Source organism: Eleutherodactylus coqui, chromosome 11 (genome assembly GCF_035609145.1).
Source record: "Eleutherodactylus coqui strain aEleCoq1 chromosome 11, aEleCoq1.hap1, whole genome shotgun sequence".
NCBI lineage: Eukaryota > Metazoa > Chordata > Amphibia > Anura > Eleutherodactylidae > Eleutherodactylus > Eleutherodactylus coqui.
Genome location: NC_089847.1, coordinates 82,465,762 through 82,483,987, shown reverse-complemented (window position 1 = coordinate 82,483,987; position 18,226 = coordinate 82,465,762). Strand labels below are relative to the sequence as shown.

The following is an 18,226-nucleotide window of genomic DNA, read 5'->3' as shown; positions in this document are numbered from 1 at the left end:
ACGGAAGCCGTCTGTCTGTGCAGAAAATGCACCAAAACGGAGCATGCTGCGATTTTTTTCTCCGTAAGCGGGAATCGCAAGTGGTTTTCGCTTGTGTGTGTGGAAGAATCACTTTTACATTGCATGCTATGGACGGACATTGCTGCCGAAGCTGCTGGCAAATATCCGCTGTGGATTCTACAGCAAACATCCACCCGTGTGCATTCGGCCTATGGCAGAGCGCACACTGCGACTTTCTCTGTGTTACATTTGGGCTTTGACATTTACTTCATCTTATGTATTGCAATCCGTGGTGACAATTCACAAATGTGGAGCAGAATTGACATGTTGTGGAATTGAAAACAAGGAGCCTCTTCTGTATGCCGCATGGAGTTTTATCGCTACACATGGATGGGATTTTTAAAACCACACTCACATATTTTAGAAGTTTGCAGCACTCCTTCAGACCCTAATAAAACATGCAGGATTTGGTCTGTAATAAGTCAGTTATTTTATGGAATATATTTAGGGTAATCTCAGCATAAATCCAAAAGCATAAAATAGGCACACTGCAAATGTATAGTTCACCGCTCTTTTTCTTCTTTGCAGTCGGAGCTGGAAGTGTAGTAGGAGGCAGCGCTCCCAATGGGAGTGGAGCCATTCATTACTCTTCAGCCTGACCAACAATGACCTATCCTGAGTAGGGGTCATCAATCGTAAAAGCCCCAAAATACCCCTTTAAATGAAATACATTAATGCATCTAATTTCGCAGATTTTGACAATTTTTTTTTAGAAAAAACGCACTTTTTGGTTAAATCTGTCTCTCGTGCTCGTATCAGGGTCCGAGACTTGCAACACGATGAAAAATCTGCTTGATGTGTAGTATATCGTTGTGGTAACTGCAATAAGTCGTATGTCAAAAACAAAAATCAAATTTTCGTTTATTGCAGCCTGGTGGCCAATCTAGTGAACTACACCAACTGCAATATGTTGTATGTCAACAAACCAATGAGAAACTTTTTTTTTTCTATAGAACGAATCAAGATAATGGGGGCAAAAATGGGAATATTTTTTGTCTCTCCTGAAAAGTTTGATAGGATTTGACAAACAACCTATTGCAGTTACTACAATGATATGTAGTTGTAGCCGGACTTCTTCAACCAGTTCAGACAAAGCAGTCATGTAAATGAGTATAGAGAAGTAAACGGACGCTGCCGTCCGGAGGACGTTAAGCCACTTCGGTAGGATCCCAGCAGTATCGTTTCTCGGTGCCATCACCTTTTAGCATTTCAGCTTCTTCATTACTCAGCTCAAAATCCCAAACGTTAACATTTTCCTTTATTCTCGCTGGGACAGAAGCTTTCGGAATAACTCCAACCCCTTGCTGTAGTGCCCACTTCAGTAACACCTGGGCAGGAGTGTGCCCATGTAGGTTTGCGACTTTGCATACTTCCACATTTCCCAGAAGATGCCCGCAGCCCAGAGAGGAGTAAGCTTGCAGGTGAACACCGTTCTGCCTACACCAACCGAGAAGAGCGGTTTGTGGGAGCCGTGGATGGCATTCCACCTGTAGCACAGCAGGTGGCACACTGCACGACCCCATCAGCTGTGCCAGGTGAGCCTCGGTATAGTTAGATACGCCCAACGCCTTAATACTACCAGCCTGATACAGGTCCTCCAAGGCTCTCCAGCTTTCTTCTCTAACTGCTCGGTTACGGACATCATCACTTCGCCAGCCCTGCTTCCCCGGCCAGTGAATAAGGTAGAGATCCAAGTAATCAACTCCTAGTTCCGCCAAGCTCTTCACACAGGCATCCCGGGCCCCGGGGCCCAAATCTGCAGGCGATAATTTGCTTGTAATGAAAATATCAGAGCGACTAAGGCCATATTTAGGCAACAGTTGGCGTAGAGCCTGGCCAAGATCACACTCGTTACGGTAGACTGCGGCGGTGTCAAACGAGCGGTACCCACAGTCCAACGCAGCGTCTACAGCCTGGATGAGATCCTCTAGTCCTCTCAAACGAAATGTGCCCAGGCCGAGGAGGGGCATGGTCACCCCATTATTAAGGGTCACCGTTTGCTGTGGAGCTGCAGAGAATAGAAGGAGAAGTCACATGGCAGAAGATCTTCTACATAATGTAATGTCTCATGTATGAGGCCTAGAAAGTAGCAAATAACCTGGACTGCAACTCAACCATGCACCATTAACCCTTCAGTGGCAGGTTTATTATTACCATGTCAGCGCAGCAAGCCCCGAGATTTTCCTGAGGAAATTCGAAGTGGCAAACATGTACAGTGGCTATGTCTCCTGGCCAGCATTTCAGCACTAGAGCTGTCCACGGAAATCTTCCAGGTAACTGCATGGTCAGTGCAGCAAGCCCCGAGATTTTCCGGGCGTGCCTCTAAAGGGGTTAAAGGTGTTGTATACCTAAAGGCTTAAGCTACCTTCACATCTACGTTGGAGGGTCTGGGGCCTCCGCCACAAAACCCTGGATGACATGGTGCAGCATGCCGTCATATCACTGGTTTCCAATTTCACTGATAAATATTAATTAAAGGGGTTGTCCCGTGAAAGCAAGTGGGGGTATACACTTCTGTATGGCCATATTAATGCACTTTGTAATATACATCGTGCATTAAATATGAGCCATACAGAAGTTATTCACTTACCTGTTCCGTTGCTAGCGTCCTCGTCTCCATGGTGCCGTCTAATTTCAGCATCTAATCGCCCGATTAGACGCGCTTGCGCAGTCCGGTCTTCTCACTGGTGAATGGGGCCGCTCGTGCCGGAGAGCTGCTCCTCGTAGCTCCGCCCCGTCACGTGTGCCGATTCCAGCCAATCAGGAGGCTGGAATCGGCAATGGACCGCACAGAGCCCACGGTGCACCATGGGAGAAGACCCGCGGTGCATCGTGGGTGAAGATCCCGGCGGCCATCTTGCTACGGTAAGGAAGAAGTCGTCGCAGCGCGGGGATTCGGGTAAGTACTAAACGTTTTGTTTTTTTAACACATGCATTGGGTTTGTCTCGCGCCGAACGGGGGGCCTATTGAAGAAAAAAAAAACCCGTTTCGGCGCGGGACAACCCCTTTAAGGCTGCTTTCACACCTGCCTGGGGATCCACTTTTCCGCTCCATTTGGGGGAACAGGAAAGGGGAAATCCCCGGGGCTGAAAGGTTTTGTCTCTAGATGGAACTGAATAGCGCCGGACGCACCCCATCGATTATAAAGAGGTCCACTCAGCTGTCATATATATATATATATACACATTGCATGGGACGATATCTGCGCCATATATATATATATTTGTATAGCATGGGGCGATATCTGCGCCATATATATATATTGTATGGGGCTATATCTGCGCCTTATATATATATATATATATATATATATATATATATATATATATATATAGCATGGGCCAATATCTGCGCCTTATACTTATATATAGCATGGGCTGATATCTGCACTATATATATATATATATATAGCACAGGGCGATATCTGCGCCTTATATATATATTGCATGGGCCGATATCTGCGCTATATATATTGCATGGGCCGATATCTGAGCTATATATATTGCATGGGCCGATATCTGCGCTATATATATATATATATATATATATATATATATATATATATATATATATATATATATAGCATGGAGCAATATCTGCGCCATATATATATATATTGCCACATTCACAGCATAAGTCAACTTCAGACCGCATTGCAACACTGTTATCGTAAAAAAAAAAAAGTGTTTTTTTTTTTTAGCAGTAATTAACACACAGCTGTACAAGAGCTCAGGACTGCCATGTGGGAACACAGCCTAGCAGGTAACACTAGAAGCTGCTACTGCCCGTATATAACAGAGGCGGCGCTGTCCGCACACACACAGAGAATACCGGGGAGCTGACGGTACACGCGGCCGGTGCACACTCCCTGCTCTCACCTCCCCGCTCCATCCCAGCCGCACACCGAGGCACAGTCATGTGACCTGCACGTATAAGCCCCGCCTCCTAGTGCTGGACGTCCCGGCTGTTCCCGCCTCTTCGCTGCGCTGCTGCTTTAACCCTTTGTGGTCTCCTGCTGTTTTTGCGGGAAGTCACTTGAGGTGCCTCAGAATGTCTTCTGTGACAGAGCTGCTGCAGCTTTATACTCGGTTGGTCCTTCACAGATTTGCAAATGAGAAAGAAAAATGTCATGTAGTAAATCACACAGAGAGTTTGTGCAGCTGATGGTGAGGTGAATAGCTGACAGATATTACAGGGACCCCCATTAGGGCCCAAACCTGTGACATTACAGTGGCCCCCAGGAAGGATATGGGATTATATAATGAGGTCTGTTAAAGGTTGCAGTAGGGAAGCGTTCCTTAGTGGGAGACCAGTGCTGGCGGCTGTGACTGGAGCCCGGATGTAGAAGTAGCGCTGAGGGCTCCATCGCACGGCTGATCGGCTCTCTTATTTTTGAGCGTCAGCGACGCTTTATCCTGAGAATATTATTGCATGGCTGACGCCGGCGGTTTTCTCATGCGATAAAATCACACGAAAGTCACTAGGGGTTTCTAATGTTAAAAATGCATCACGTGAAGATTGTGCGTTCGCGCGTTGCGCTGCAATAAAAAGGAGGCCCCGTAGGGAAACAGGAGATGGGAAAAAAAATCGTTTGCATAATTCCGCGTTTTCACTTTCTCTCACATCGCACACTTTTTTCCCGAGTGTGAAGGCGCCCTGAGGCATATTCATCGCAGCTTTTGGGGGGTTTCACACGGGTGAGAAAATCGCGCAACTTTTGCCTGATGTCAGCATCCTTAAAAAAGCAGACTATGGAACCAATGACTTACAATGGTTTACTTCCCATCTGCGAGGTTTTCACTGATGCCATGTTGAGAGAACAAAAAATCGCGGCATGCTCTGTCTTTCTGCGATGTGCGATTTTTTTTTATCTGCCATGTTTCCCTATGGAGCCTGCTTTTTTTCACAACACAGCAAACTTGCGTTGCGATACACTTTTAACATTAGAAAGTCCTATTGACTGTCGTGTCGTATAATTCTTGCGCGATTATAACGCGGTCGGCACTGATGCGATGGTTATTCTTAAAAAAAAGCGCAGCTGACGCTCAAAAATGGCGGGAACAAAGATGCGATTTTGCCTCTATTTTCTTGCAGCAAAATCACGATTGCCAGTGTGAAAATAGACTCAGGCAACATTCACGCGGGCAAGCGTGATATTGGGCCAAGAAACCTCGGCCTGATATCACGCTTGCGACATGCGATTTTCAGCATGTGGCTGTGCACGATAAGATAGCAACCGCTTCCCATTGTCTTCAATGGGAAAAAATGGCAGTGGCATGCTCATCTCATGGCATCCGATGTCTTTCACGGTCCCCCTGAAAACAATGGGCATTGCGTTCTGAGGGAACGCCGAAATATGGAATGATTGCTCGTGTGAATTAAACTGCTTTCACAGCTGCGTCAGAACGTCCGTCCGGAGGCTCTGTAGCCGATCCCGCTGAGAACACCGGAGCAATATGTGCCGCATGAAGTGCTTTCTATTCCGTCCAAAGGCGGGGCAGAAAGTGGGCAAACCCCATTATAGTCAGTGAGACTGCCCGGCGCTGTCCAGGTCAGAACCATTCAGCTGCGGTGATTCCCCTTTCCTGCTCCCCGAATAGAACAGGATATTGGAATCCCCAACGCAGGCGTGAAACCACCCTAATGTCTCCCTCACATGGGCGTTTTGTACAGCGTTTAGCGCTGCCTTTTCAGCGCTGCGCTAAACACTGTATAACGCTCCCAATCATTTCAGTGGGGCTGCTCACACAAGCGTCACACGCTGCGCTTTGAAAGCGATGTATGTTCTAATCTATTATGGAAGCAAGTGGATGAGGCAGCAAATCACAATGAGGTAATTATTATGGGGGAACTTAACTATCCGGATACAAACTGGGAAGCCGAACCCTGCGGATCTCATAAAGGGAACAACTTTGTGTCACTAAAAATAATTACCTTACCCAACTTGTACCGGACCCAACTGGAGGGACGGCCATTTTGGACTTAATATTAACCAACAGACCTGACAGAATAAAAGGGGTTCATGCTGAGGGACACCTGGGAAATAATAATAGAATACATTTCCACTTGTCTTTCAAAGGGGAGTTTTTTATCGGGCATTTGCTAAAATACATAACTTTAGGAAAGCAAAGTTCGATTAGCTCAGAAATGTTTTTAATAGAGATGAGCGAGTATACTCGCTAAGGGCAATTACTCGATCGAGCATTGCCCTTAGCGAGTACCTGCCCGCTCGGGAGCAAAGATTCGGCTAGGGGTGTGGCTATGTTGTGATGGGGCATGGCTAGGGTGTGGCTTATTACAACATATGGTTTTTACCTCCATCATTATAAAAAGGACAGGGCTGTTTAAAAATCCCACAGTGAAGAGCACTGGGTGGGCTATTGATATACATTATATTTAAAATTACCATGTTGTGGAATTAAATCCTGCACCTCATGTCAGTGTCCACACGGGTTTTGTGCAGATTGTTTCCACTGTTTGGATAATTTTCAAAATCTCATCCACTTTGCTGCTACAGCTACTATAAATTCCACAACTTAAGGCCCATTTAGACGCAACGATTATCGCTCAAAATTCGCTTAAAAGCCGTCTTTTGAGCGATAATTGTTGTGTGTAATTGCACTGACATCGTGCAGTTTTCGTTATGCCGTCGCTCATCCTCATCTTTCAGCATGCTAAAAGACGAGGATGAGCCTAATCAGGGATTCACAGCTGGATACAGCTGATACTATTGTTTCAGCTGTATCCCGCTCCTTGATGACAGGCTGGGTATGAAGAATAGAGCGGTCCAGCTGTATTACACCTGGGCACTCCGTGCAGAAAACATCTGGATTCAGAAGACAAGCGGGGACACCCCGCTTGCCTTCTGCATCCTCCACTCCGGGCGTTGCGCTGTATAACAGCCGGGCGCTCGGAGCGAGGAACAGCTGTATGCAGAAGACAAACGGGGACTACTCGCTTGTATTCTGCATCTTCCGCTGGGAGCGCTCGGCTGTATGACACCCTGCTTGTCTTCTGCATCCTCCGCTGGCAGCACAAGGTGATCACTCATCTTAAGTGATCATCTTGCGCTGTAAATGATGCAACGATGATCACTCAAACGTCGCTTGAGCGACATCTTTTGAACGATTATCGTTGTGTCTAATTGGGCCCTAATCCGCACCGTGTAGTAATAGTGCCCCCCCCCCATGCTGGTGGCCCCAGTAGTAATAGCGACCCCCTATATTGCTGGCCCCAGTGGTAATAGCAATCTCGTATATCGATGGCCCCACTAGTAATAGTGACCCCCTGTATCGCTGTCCCCGATAGTAAAAGTGATTCCCTGTATCTGTGGCCCCGGTAGTAAAAGCGACCCTCTGTATCTGTGGCCCCGATAGTAAAAGCGACCCCCTGTATCGGTGGCCCCGATAGTAAAAGCGACCCCCTGCATCGGTGGCCCCGGTAGTAAAAGCGGCACCCTGTATCGGTGGCCCCGGTAGTAAAAGCGACCCCCTGTATCGGTGGCCCCAGTAGTAAAAGCGACCCCCTGTATCGGTGGCCCCGGTAGTAAAAGCAACCCCCTGTATCGGTGGCCTCGGTAGTAAAAGCGACCCCCTGTATCGGTGGCCCTGGCAGAAAAGCGACCCCCTGTATCAGTGGCCCCGGTAGTAAAAGCGACCCCCAGTAACGGTGGCCCCGGTAGTAAAAGCGGCCCCCTGTATCGGTGGCCCCGATGGTAAAAGTGACCCCCTGTAACGGTGGCCCCAGTAGTAAAAGCGATCCCCTGTATAGGTGGCTCCGGTAGTAAAAGCGACCCCTATTGCGGCCCCGGTAGTAATAGCGACCTCTACTGCGGCCCCGCTAGTAATTGCGACCCCTATTGCGGCCCCGGTAGTAATAGCGACCCCAATTGAGCCCCCGGTAGTAATAGCGACCCCTATTGCGGCTCCGGTAGTAATAGCGACCCCTATTGAGCCCCCGGTAGTAATAGTGACCCCTATTGCGGCTCCGGTAGTAATAGCGACCCCTATTGCGGCCCCGGTAGTAATAGCGGCCCCGGTAGTAATAGCGACCTCTATTGCGGCCCCTGTAGTAATAGCGACCCCTATTGCGGCCCCGGTAGTAATAGCGACCCCTATTGCAGCCCTGGTAGTAATAGCGACCCCAGGGCGAGGGGAAGAGTGATGACCGCGGCGGCAGGGGGGACTGGAGTGCATATGGTAGACCACATGGTGCGTCACCGTGCTGTAAGCAGGGGCCGGCTGCACCGGATGTAGGGGGACATGGAAGGCTAAATCCCATGTCAGAGTCCTGCCAGCAGCAGCGACGGCAGCAGCAGACCCAGGTACAAAGAGAGACGACTTGGGAGCCGACATAGAAGGTGAGAGTGCTATCAGCGGCCGCAGGGGGAAGGCCAGTATTTAGCATGCCGGCAGGGGGGACTGCAGCACCAATGAGTGTCCAGCGGGGGCAAGACTGGCAGGATGTTACAGCACAGTGACAAAGAGCCAATCACCACCTAGGGGTGTGACATGGCCGTCCCTCTATCTGTCACACCCCTACCTTCCGGTGGCGTCTAGATACGCCACTACCGACGTGATTTCCAGCTAGAGAGCTGTGGCACACCAAGGTGCCGCGGCACCCCGGTTGGGAATCACTGCTCTAGGCAAAAGTGTTGCAAAGTAAGAATGCTTCCATAAATAGGAATGTTAATAGTTTTTTTTTTGTCAGTTAACAAAATGCTAAATTAATAAAAGAGAAATCTAAATCAAATTAATATTTGTTGTGACCAACTTTTCATATCAAAGTCCTGAAGGCTGTTAATAGCTGTTTTGAAAGTAAAATAGTGTTCTTTCTTAGCATAAAAATATGTTTTTTCATCATTTTTCTGCTTACATGTGCCCCCTTTGGTGCTGCTGTAAATCTTTGCTGTTGGGGCCATGATGAGTCTCCTTTCTTCTGTAGCAGCTGGCAATATAGTCCTGTCTTACTCTCTCTGCAGAAGACGACTTTTCAGGTATAATGCCAGGCTATTGCAGAGGTTCTGCTCCTTCCCCGATAAGCTAGACAGAAAGCTCATGGCTGCTATGCATCTCACAGAGGATCATTATGCAGGGAACTGGCTGTGGGGAGAGCGACTATGAGGGTCCACCAGTTCATTAGGTGGATGTGCACATTGTAATGCGCTATGAACACCAGGTGGCAACATGTAAGTAAATGTCATAACTTATCACTAGGTGGTTATTTTTTACCAGTGTGTAAATGCAAAATATTCGTCATTGTTTATGATATATGAGTATTTGGCCGCCAGCAGACGGGCAGGTCGGATCCCGCTGCGAGAATTCTTGCAGCGGGATGCGGTCCCGTGCCCCTGCACAGCCCTGCGGCTTACCCGCTCCCAGCGTCTCCTCTCTGCGCTGTGTGCCGGCTGCCGCCCAGCCGGTGTATGTGCAGAGAGGAGCCGGCCCGTCACCACTAACACTTGTGTGCGGGCCTCTGCGAGACCCGCACAGAAATAGAACATGCCGCGATTTGATTTCCACATGTGTTTTCACACGGACAAATCACGGCCATCTGCCTAGCATGCTAAATATTGGCAGCTGTCTGCATTATCTAATGCAATCCTATGCAGGTGGGCACGGGCAGAAATTCTGTGGGAAATCCCGCTGTGGAATTACCGCCTGTGTGCAGGGGGCCTTTAATGAATGTGATATTTAATGGTAGTACAACCCCTTTAGATGACTTTTAGTCCAGTAAGGAATTACAATCCATGCTGTTCCCAGGGGTTGGCTGGAAAATTTTAACCTGAAGGGGCAAGCACCCAGCACAGCCCACAATAAATATAGCACCACAAATAACCCCAGTACATAAATAAGGCCACAGAACCAAGCTGACAACATCAATACAGCACCAGAACCGAACACAGTACAGAGAGCAATTGCAAAATCAGGTTAACTGCTGGCAAATAAGATTATAACATGTGAAACTACAACTTGAAGTATAACCTGTAGGCTGCTCTCACACGAGCGTCTATTAAAACGCCGCGTTTCAAACACGCTTTAATGCATTTTCAAACTGCATTTTTAAACGCGTTCAAAAGTGTTTGGCTGCCTTTTTAACACACCCCATAACTACAATGGGTGATGAAGTACATCAAAAAGCACTAAAACGCATGAAAATAGAGCAGACAGTGATCGAAAATCATGGCTTTATAAACGCTGCATTCACACACTAATCTGCGAAGCCCCATTGAATACATTTTACAGCTTTTAATTCAGCGTTTGAAACGCCGTGGTAAATGCTGTAAAAAGCGTTACGTGTGAGAGTGGCCCAATATTGGTAAGGGTATACTGGGAGTTGTTGCAACTCATCACTCTGGCTATAGGGTTGACTACACTAATGATCAGACAGATGGAGATTAAACAAAATGGGAATAAAAGTATACCCCAAGCTGTGAGCCTGAATAACAAATGGTCCTAAACTTTGCTCTTATATAAAAGTATGCCCCATAATGTACCACCCTGAATAAAAGTGCCCCTGATCCTTAGTAAGGTATAGTTACCCGACAATGCACCCACACAGTCACTCAAAGAAGATTAAAATAGCAGAAGCGCAAACCCCAAGATGTGTGTTTTGTCCCCACCACCCATAAATATTATATTCTGAATATTTTAACATATCTATAAATGTTTATAATTTGGTGGGCTCACATACAATGGCTCAGCTCTGGTATACCTCTGAATAATGCCGTCACCATATATAATACAGTCACTTAGCAGCTCTGTGCCATTATCTCCAATGATTACAGTCATCCGTTTTCACTTTTCTTCTGCGTGTGGGCCCAGCCTGCCATGACAATGTCTTCACCAATTATTTCACCTCTGTGCTCCCCTCTGTAGCTTTGGCCCATCACCAAGTAATTGTGCACCCTCTGTGTTCCCCCACAAAGTAATTGAGCTTTTTCAGTGGCTCCATCACTAATTCTGTCCACTGTTCACACAACCTATAAAGTACCGTTCTATCCCCACAGCAGCTGCCCCCCCAAATAACCACAACTTGCAACTCTATGACACTGCAGGGCCACCCAGCGAGTGTGTTAGATGTTTAAGGCCGATGGGGTGTTGCTTCTATTAGTGCAGCATGCAGTGCTATCACTGACACCGTAGGTCAGCACTGCATGCAACCTACAGATCCATCCCTTCCTGTCTCCTTTTCTTCGGTGCACTCTGAAGTGCCAGACAGGAAACAGAAGGTGAGGAGCTGTAGGTTGCGTGCAGCGCTGCCCTACGGTGTCAGTAATAGCCCTGCAAGTTGCTCTAATAAAAGGAATCTGGCGGCCCTTAATACCCAACAGACTTGCTCCACCTGGTGGTCTCCAGAGAACTGGCGGCACATGTCGCCCAACATCCCGACATAGTCTACCCCTGGCAGTTCTAAACCCTGATGTCCAATTGTTCGTTCCAGTGGCTAGAGTAGGCACCACCCAGGATTTTACCAATTCTCATGTTTAAAAGTCTTCAGCATAAAAAATGTGACAAGCCAAGTCATTACTACTATACATAGCCCAATGCCTGCAATTAAATACTTTGTCAAGTTTAGCAAGTGCATCAGGATTGCTCTAAAATGGCCTTTTTAATATTTGTGATGTTCTGCAAGATGAGAAATGAAACAATTTCTTCATATGCACAGTTCCATGATTTGATAGTTCTTTCCGCAGTCAGGCAACAGGTTTAAAGTAGAATCCTTGTTACTAAGAAACATCACAGTATGTTTTATTACAGCTTGTTTTAAACAAGTGACATGGAAGCTGATGCAGAAATGGAAGGATTTCCCGCCCACAAACTATAAATTACCAAGCTTTCTCTCTGCACATTACAAGTGCTCTGTAGGTATCCTGGCCCGGAGGCCCCACATTATTTGTCATATTTATCCATCTCCTGTACCACATGAATATATATCTACGACTGCACGCCGCTCTGCTACAATATATTAGTTTGTTTTAGAGATGCCGCAAAAGTTCTGCTATGGAGAGGGGGACATAAACTGCTGCAATTTGTATATGAAGACAAATGGATCAACGTGTCTCACACTATGAAACAGCGGAAATGTGGCAGTTAAATTGGAACTTATTAGGAGCTCCATATTTGTGAACACATAATGCTATTTTTTTCTGGACTTATTAGAAACTCCCTTGGTTACATGGTTCCATGTAGTGCAACCTATTCATATAAACAATATTCCATTTTCTACATTTTAAAGGGAAAAAAATGGACATGAATGATGGGATTTACTTGTTGTATTTGCTTTATCCATAAGAGACCCCCCCGTAGGGTGCATGCACTGCGTTCCGTAAGTACTGAGAAGTGTAAAGCAGTGAAGCTGCCTCCTCCCAAGTAATGATGTCATATTTGTTATTTATTTTTTATTTCACAGGAAGAGTTTCTGCTTCTTACTAATGTAGTCCCCCATCATTCCTGTGGCAATATGGCGATCTGTTTCTCAGTTGCCTCCAAAACACCCCCAAACCGTCATCCCTTTAGGTGTTTTTTGAGATCGGAGAACAGATGGTAGTCAGACGGAGCCAGGTCGGGAGAATAGGGTGGATGGAGTATCAGTTGAAAGCTTAAGGAGGTCATTTTAGCAATACTGGCACCGGCCGTGTGTGATGGGCATTATTAGGCAACAGGATGACACCTTTGGAGAGCTTTCCTCAACATTTTTCGTTAATATTTTGCCTCAGCTTTGTCAATAACGAACAGTAATATGTTGCATTGATGGTTGAACCCTTTGGGAGGTAGCCCACGAGCAGAACTCCCTTCTTATCCCCAAAAAATGGTTGCCATTTGCTTCTGCGCTGACCTTTGCACACAGAACGTCTTAGGCCTGAGGGAACCACTGTGCCTCCATTCCTTAGACTGTTCCTTCGTCTCTGGATCAGAACAGTAGATCCAAGTCTCATCACCAGTTACCAGTTTGTCCAGAAAATCTGACTCATTTCTTGCAAAATGCTCCAAAACAGCCACCGATGTCTCCACACGTGTCCTCTTCTGTTCGGTTGTCAAAAGTGTCAGGATCCACTTGGCTGTAAGCTTTCTCATTCCCAAGTCATCGTGGATAATGGCACCAGCTCTCTCACGTGATATCCCCAGATATATAGCAATACTTTTGGCTGATATTAGGCGGTCCTCTATGATCACGTCATGGATGACTTTCACATTTGCAGATAAGGAGACGGAAATTTACAACCCAACAGTTAAATGTTGCATATGAAGGGCCACTGTCACCCAAAGTTTGTGACATTTCATCATGGATCTGCTTTCAACCTTTCCCTTGGAGAAACAGGAACTTGATTATGGTCCTATGCTCTTCCACACTGAACGTCTTTGGAGATGCTGCCATGTTCACTGTGGACCAGAAAAAAAAAGTTTAAGTCCTAGGTAGTTGATTTTTGCATAATTGAATTTAGATAAGTACATCCTGCAATTTACAGCTTCCTGGCTCATTTTTTTTGGTTAAGTCTCAATACTGTTTGCCATCACCACATTCTTAGGCTGGTCTTACACGAACGAGTCGGATTGACATGCGGGGGCCCGCAGAGGAATCAGTCTCTGACCCTGGCCAGTGACCCCTTGTATCTTTGCTTTCTGTATGCTCGCCGTCGCCATAGTACAGATTTGATTTTTAAAAAATATTTTTTCCTGTGTCGTCACTATGCAATAACGCAGGTAACCATGGCCTATCCGCAATATCAATTGCCAATGGGCTGTGGGTCGGACATCTCCCATTGACTTCAATGGTAGCCTTCCGTGTGGATTCCGCCCAAAAATAGAACATGTGGCAATTTTAAATCCGTACGCGGAAATCACAATTGGTATGTGCTCATCTGAGCGGAAATGAGAATTTTCTATTTTTTCAAAGAGTGTGGAATACCACAGATTGTCTGTGCGGGTGACAATCGCGGATTCCGAAATTGAAATTCTGTCGCGTGAGACCGGCCTCAGGCAGAGAGTTCCATAGTCTTACTGCTCTCACAGTATATAACTCCCTTCTAGTTAATCTAGCTTATTAGTTAATCTATTTAAGGGAACAGTGTGATTGTTCTCAGTGAGAGAAACCAAGTAATCTTGTAGATATGATACCTTTCAATGGTTGTTACAGCAAGCTTTTAGATCGTCTATCAATCCTTCCTCAGGATACAATTGAGCTGCAATTCCATTTTAGCCTGAGAAAGGATCGATAGACGATCTTAAAGCTCGCTGTAACATCATGTATTTTTGTTAGCCATCAAAAGGTATCATATCTACAAGATTACTTGGTTTCTCTCACTGAGAACAATCACACTTTGCTCCACTGGCTAACACCGTACCAAACCTTTTTTTCGTTTTATTTAAGGGTACGTTCACACATTGCAGATTTTGGTGTGGACCCGCACCAGAATCCAAAGAATATATTGTGCTGTGTGTTTTATTACAGTTCTGCACCATTTGATTAGATTTTGATATGGTTTTTGATGTGGATCTGCTGCAGATTTCATCCTTTCAATTGAAGGCATGAATTCTATTGTCGAAATTGACGCAAAGTTTCAGCTGCAGAAATTCAACACCAATTCTGCTACATGTGAACATACCCTGAAGATGTTTTTTTACACGTTTATACCCCTCTAAACAATCATTTATTACTTACCATGGTGGCAGAGCACTGTTTTGGCACTCTGGCGCCACATAATGTGACCCATAACTTTACCAGGTTTTCTGGCCTCGTGATGTTCTTTATAAAGGTAATATGGGCTACAAATGGAGAGTACCAAGCCTGTATATGGGACATCGCTGACAGCGTTCCATTTCAGGGCCTGTCATTGGCTGCAGTGGTCACATGAGTAAACAGGCATATGATAACTACAGCCAAAATAATCACCGTATCAGAGGACAGGTGTGGTGGCTAGTGAGCAGTGGGTGAGCAGAGAGCTGAGCATTTTTAACATGTGATTTTACCCCCTACTGTTCGATTTTTCAATATATCGGGATCAATGGAGAACACAGTACAAAGAGGAGGCTGTGGAGGATAACTGTACAGGGGGCTGTGGAGAGGACAGTACAGGGGGAGGATAACAGTATGGAGGTACTGTGGAGGGTAACAGTATGGGGAGCTGCGGAGCGGATGTGGGGGAATCTGTGGAGAGGAAAGTATTGGGGGCTGCGAAGGAGATGATTATGGAGAGTACATTACAGGGATGAACTATAATGAATGGAGCTGTTGATGGGCTGTTGTGATTACAAAGGCTGGAAAATAATTGGCTTCTATCTGCCGAAAGCAACCTCAGGGTGCGGGCAGACGAGCGTAGGCGTATTTACGTTCGCACGAGCGCAACGTGTAATCGCCCGAGAGAACGTTTTTCACCGATCACGACCAGAGCTAGAAAGCGTATTTTCATTTGTTCCTACTTTGCAAACTATCTTTTCGGCCATCGAATATGCGTTGGCGCGTATTTCGGTCGCATATGTTCCGTTTTTTTTTCGGGTTGCCGTTTTTACACGCCGTAAAATCACCCATGTGAACGAATACATTCGAAACCATTGCCTCAGATGGTCACGTATATACGTTTGGTCGCAAAAACGCGCCGTTTATGCGCTCGTCTGCCCGCACCCTCACACCCGTCCGCAGTCTGTGTGTGAACAAGTGCACAGCAAAAGTATGGGGTTTGCTGCAGCTTTACTGGTCAGATTCAAAACTGTTTGAGAAGTTTAATCCTCTATATTAGTAATACGATGGTAGCTATTGCAAGAGCTTAAGGGGGGTGTCCCGCGCCGAAACGGGTTTTTTTTTTCAACCCCCCCCCCCCCGTTCGGCGCGAGACAACCCCCGATGCAGGGGTTAAAAAAGAACACCGCACAGCGCTTACCTGAATCCCCGCGCTCCGGTGACTTCTTACTTACCGGCTGAAGATGGCCGCCGGGATCTTCTCCCTCGGTGGACCGCAGGGCTTCTGTGCGGTCCATTGCCGATTCCAGCCTCCTGATTGGCTGGAATCGGCACGTGACGGGGCGGAGCTACACGGAGCCGGCATCCTGCACGAGCGGCCCTATTGAGAAAAGAAGAAGACCGCAAGCGCGGCTAATTTGGCCATTAGACGCTGAAAATTAGACGGGCTCCATGGAAACGAGGACGCTAGCAACGGAGCAGGTAAGTGAAAAACTTCTTATAACTTCTGTATGGCTCATAATTAATGCACAATGTACATTACAAAGTGCATTAATATGGCCATACAGAAGTGTATAGACCCACTTGCTGCCGCGGGACAACCCCTTTAATGGCCAATGTTTTTCCTCTGACACCAAGCTCTCTTGGCAGGAAGCACTGTGTTCAGCTCAAATTCTCGGGGAAAGAGGCAATAGACCTCAAACTGCATTAATGGCTGGATATTAGTAATAATAAAGGGGATTAAACTTTTCAACCTATGGAGTTTTGACTACGACCAATAAAGTCATGCCAGGTCTCATGCTTTTGCCCACATGATTCTCCATTGCTGTCCAGTTTGGATGACCGTGACCTTGAGATGACAGTACTTTACATATTTCTCTACTTACCGCACCCGGTATCTCCATTGATTACCTGTTCATATGGCCATCCAGGTCAACGGGCAGATCCACTGTTGGGTTTCTCTAATTGCCCCTGGAAGAGTGCCACCTCATTACCTTTTTATCACGCACTGGCCATAAGCTCTGAGTGTTATCGCAGCTCAGTCTTATTCACTTTAATGGGGCTGAGCTGCCATAACTGACACAAGCCATGGTCTAGCGCTATTTTCTGGGGAAAAAAGACGTGTTTTTAAATTCTGGACAGCCTATTTAATGTCCTATCACAAGAGTAGCTATAGTTTGCTGCATAAGAATGACATTTTGATTAGCAGGAATAGATGAAATCTAGCCAAACCAAGTCTCCAAAAGGCTGTTCACATCTCGCTTTTTGCTTACGTTTAGCGTATCCCTCTAAGACTGTAAGCTCTGACGACCTTAAGCCATCTCACTGTTTAGAAAATTTGGAAAAATAATTGCACATAGTTGGGATTCCATGAGTGTATTTTATAATCCCGGTTGTAAAAAGCTTCTTTGTACACTGATGCTGTATAGACGTCGACTAATAAGGCAGCTTACTTAATGATGACAACAATGGGTCAGATGTAAGATGAAATCATGCTGGAGGGAAATGAGAGGTTAAGTCATGCTCTGGCAGGTGAGAGGTTAAGTGATGCTTTGGCAGCGCAGGATTAATGTCGGATATAAATCCCGTCACGCTTTTTACAGTCTCTATCATTGGAAAATGTTCTCATTTGTAAGCTGGATTTGAATTTTGTTTTGTGCTTATGGACATTTGCTGCATGTACAATAGAGGATGTATTACTACTATGCATATGTGCAGTATTAGTTATGTGCAGCATATCCCTCTAGTGTGTATATACTATACTTCATAGCCATACACGTGAAATACTGCACAATATGCATATAAAATGACATATGTAGCGAAGTGTCTGTATGTGCATTATGTTGTACATGGCTCTCAGATAAGAGATGTAGATATAAGATGGCAATATCCATACAGTGTTACTCCTTTTTCCCACGCTCGCCTCTTTTTCTCGTATATCCAGTCTTCTTTCTCACCCCCCCCCCCTTTCACACACATATATATTCTGTCTCTTTCATTGCCTCTCTACACTCCTCTATCTCACACATTCTCCCCCTCCCTCTCTCGCTCTCATCACAGTGCAGTGTGTATATGCTTATAGCTGCAGTATACAGGGACATAGAGATTTTTTTGTGATAGAGCATTGACACAGACGCGCACACTTATGCCTGTTCACATGCCAGCAGACTTATGTTTTCACACATGCGTGTTCTCACACACGCCAGCTTGCCGTGCAGCTGAAAGGGAGATGCACAACGGTGGATTCACAAGGTGACGACTCTTTTGCAAATTTGGGGGGGAGAGGGAACAGTGGTAGGGTAGGGAGGAGGGCTGCAGTAGAACGAGTGGAGAGGGGAAAGTGAATCAATAAGCCCCCAGTATTATGGGAATTACAGAGGAAGCGCGTGTGGAAGAAAAGCAGGTGCTCATACAGGGCTCAAGATGGAAAGAAAAAAGGTGAGAGAGGGCAATTGACTATTACCGATGAAAGGTTAAATGGAAATGGGT

At 46.1% G+C, this 18,226-nt stretch overlaps 1 protein-coding gene across 1 annotated transcript; it reads right to left on the bottom strand.

Annotated features, from left to right (window-relative positions):
- Positions 1 to 353: 353 nt before the first annotated feature.
- LOC136582059 (uncharacterized oxidoreductase YtbE-like) lies at positions 354 to 3,996 on the bottom strand. The gene is made up of 2 exons (XM_066582827.1): positions 3,940 to 3,996; positions 354 to 2,068 (listed from the first exon to the last, which is right to left on the bottom strand). Exons 1-2 carry the CDS (start codon positions 3,977 to 3,979, stop codon positions 1,209 to 1,211), a joined length of 900 nt encoding a protein of 299 aa, XP_066438924.1. The 5' UTR covers positions 3,980 to 3,996; the 3' UTR covers positions 354 to 1,208.
- Between the last annotated feature and the right edge of the window lie 14,230 nt (positions 3,997 to 18,226).

Bases quoted from the DNA above. Each gene is read 5' to 3' on its own strand.
- LOC136582059 (XM_066582827.1), bottom strand. From the start codon at position 3,979: ATGACTGTGCCTCGGTGTGCGGCTGGGATGGAGCGGGGAG. The intron at 2,069-3,939 runs GTGAGAGCAGGG...TATTCTCTGCAG, and splicing joins GGCTGGGATGGAGCGGGGAG to CTCCACAGCAAACGGTGACC.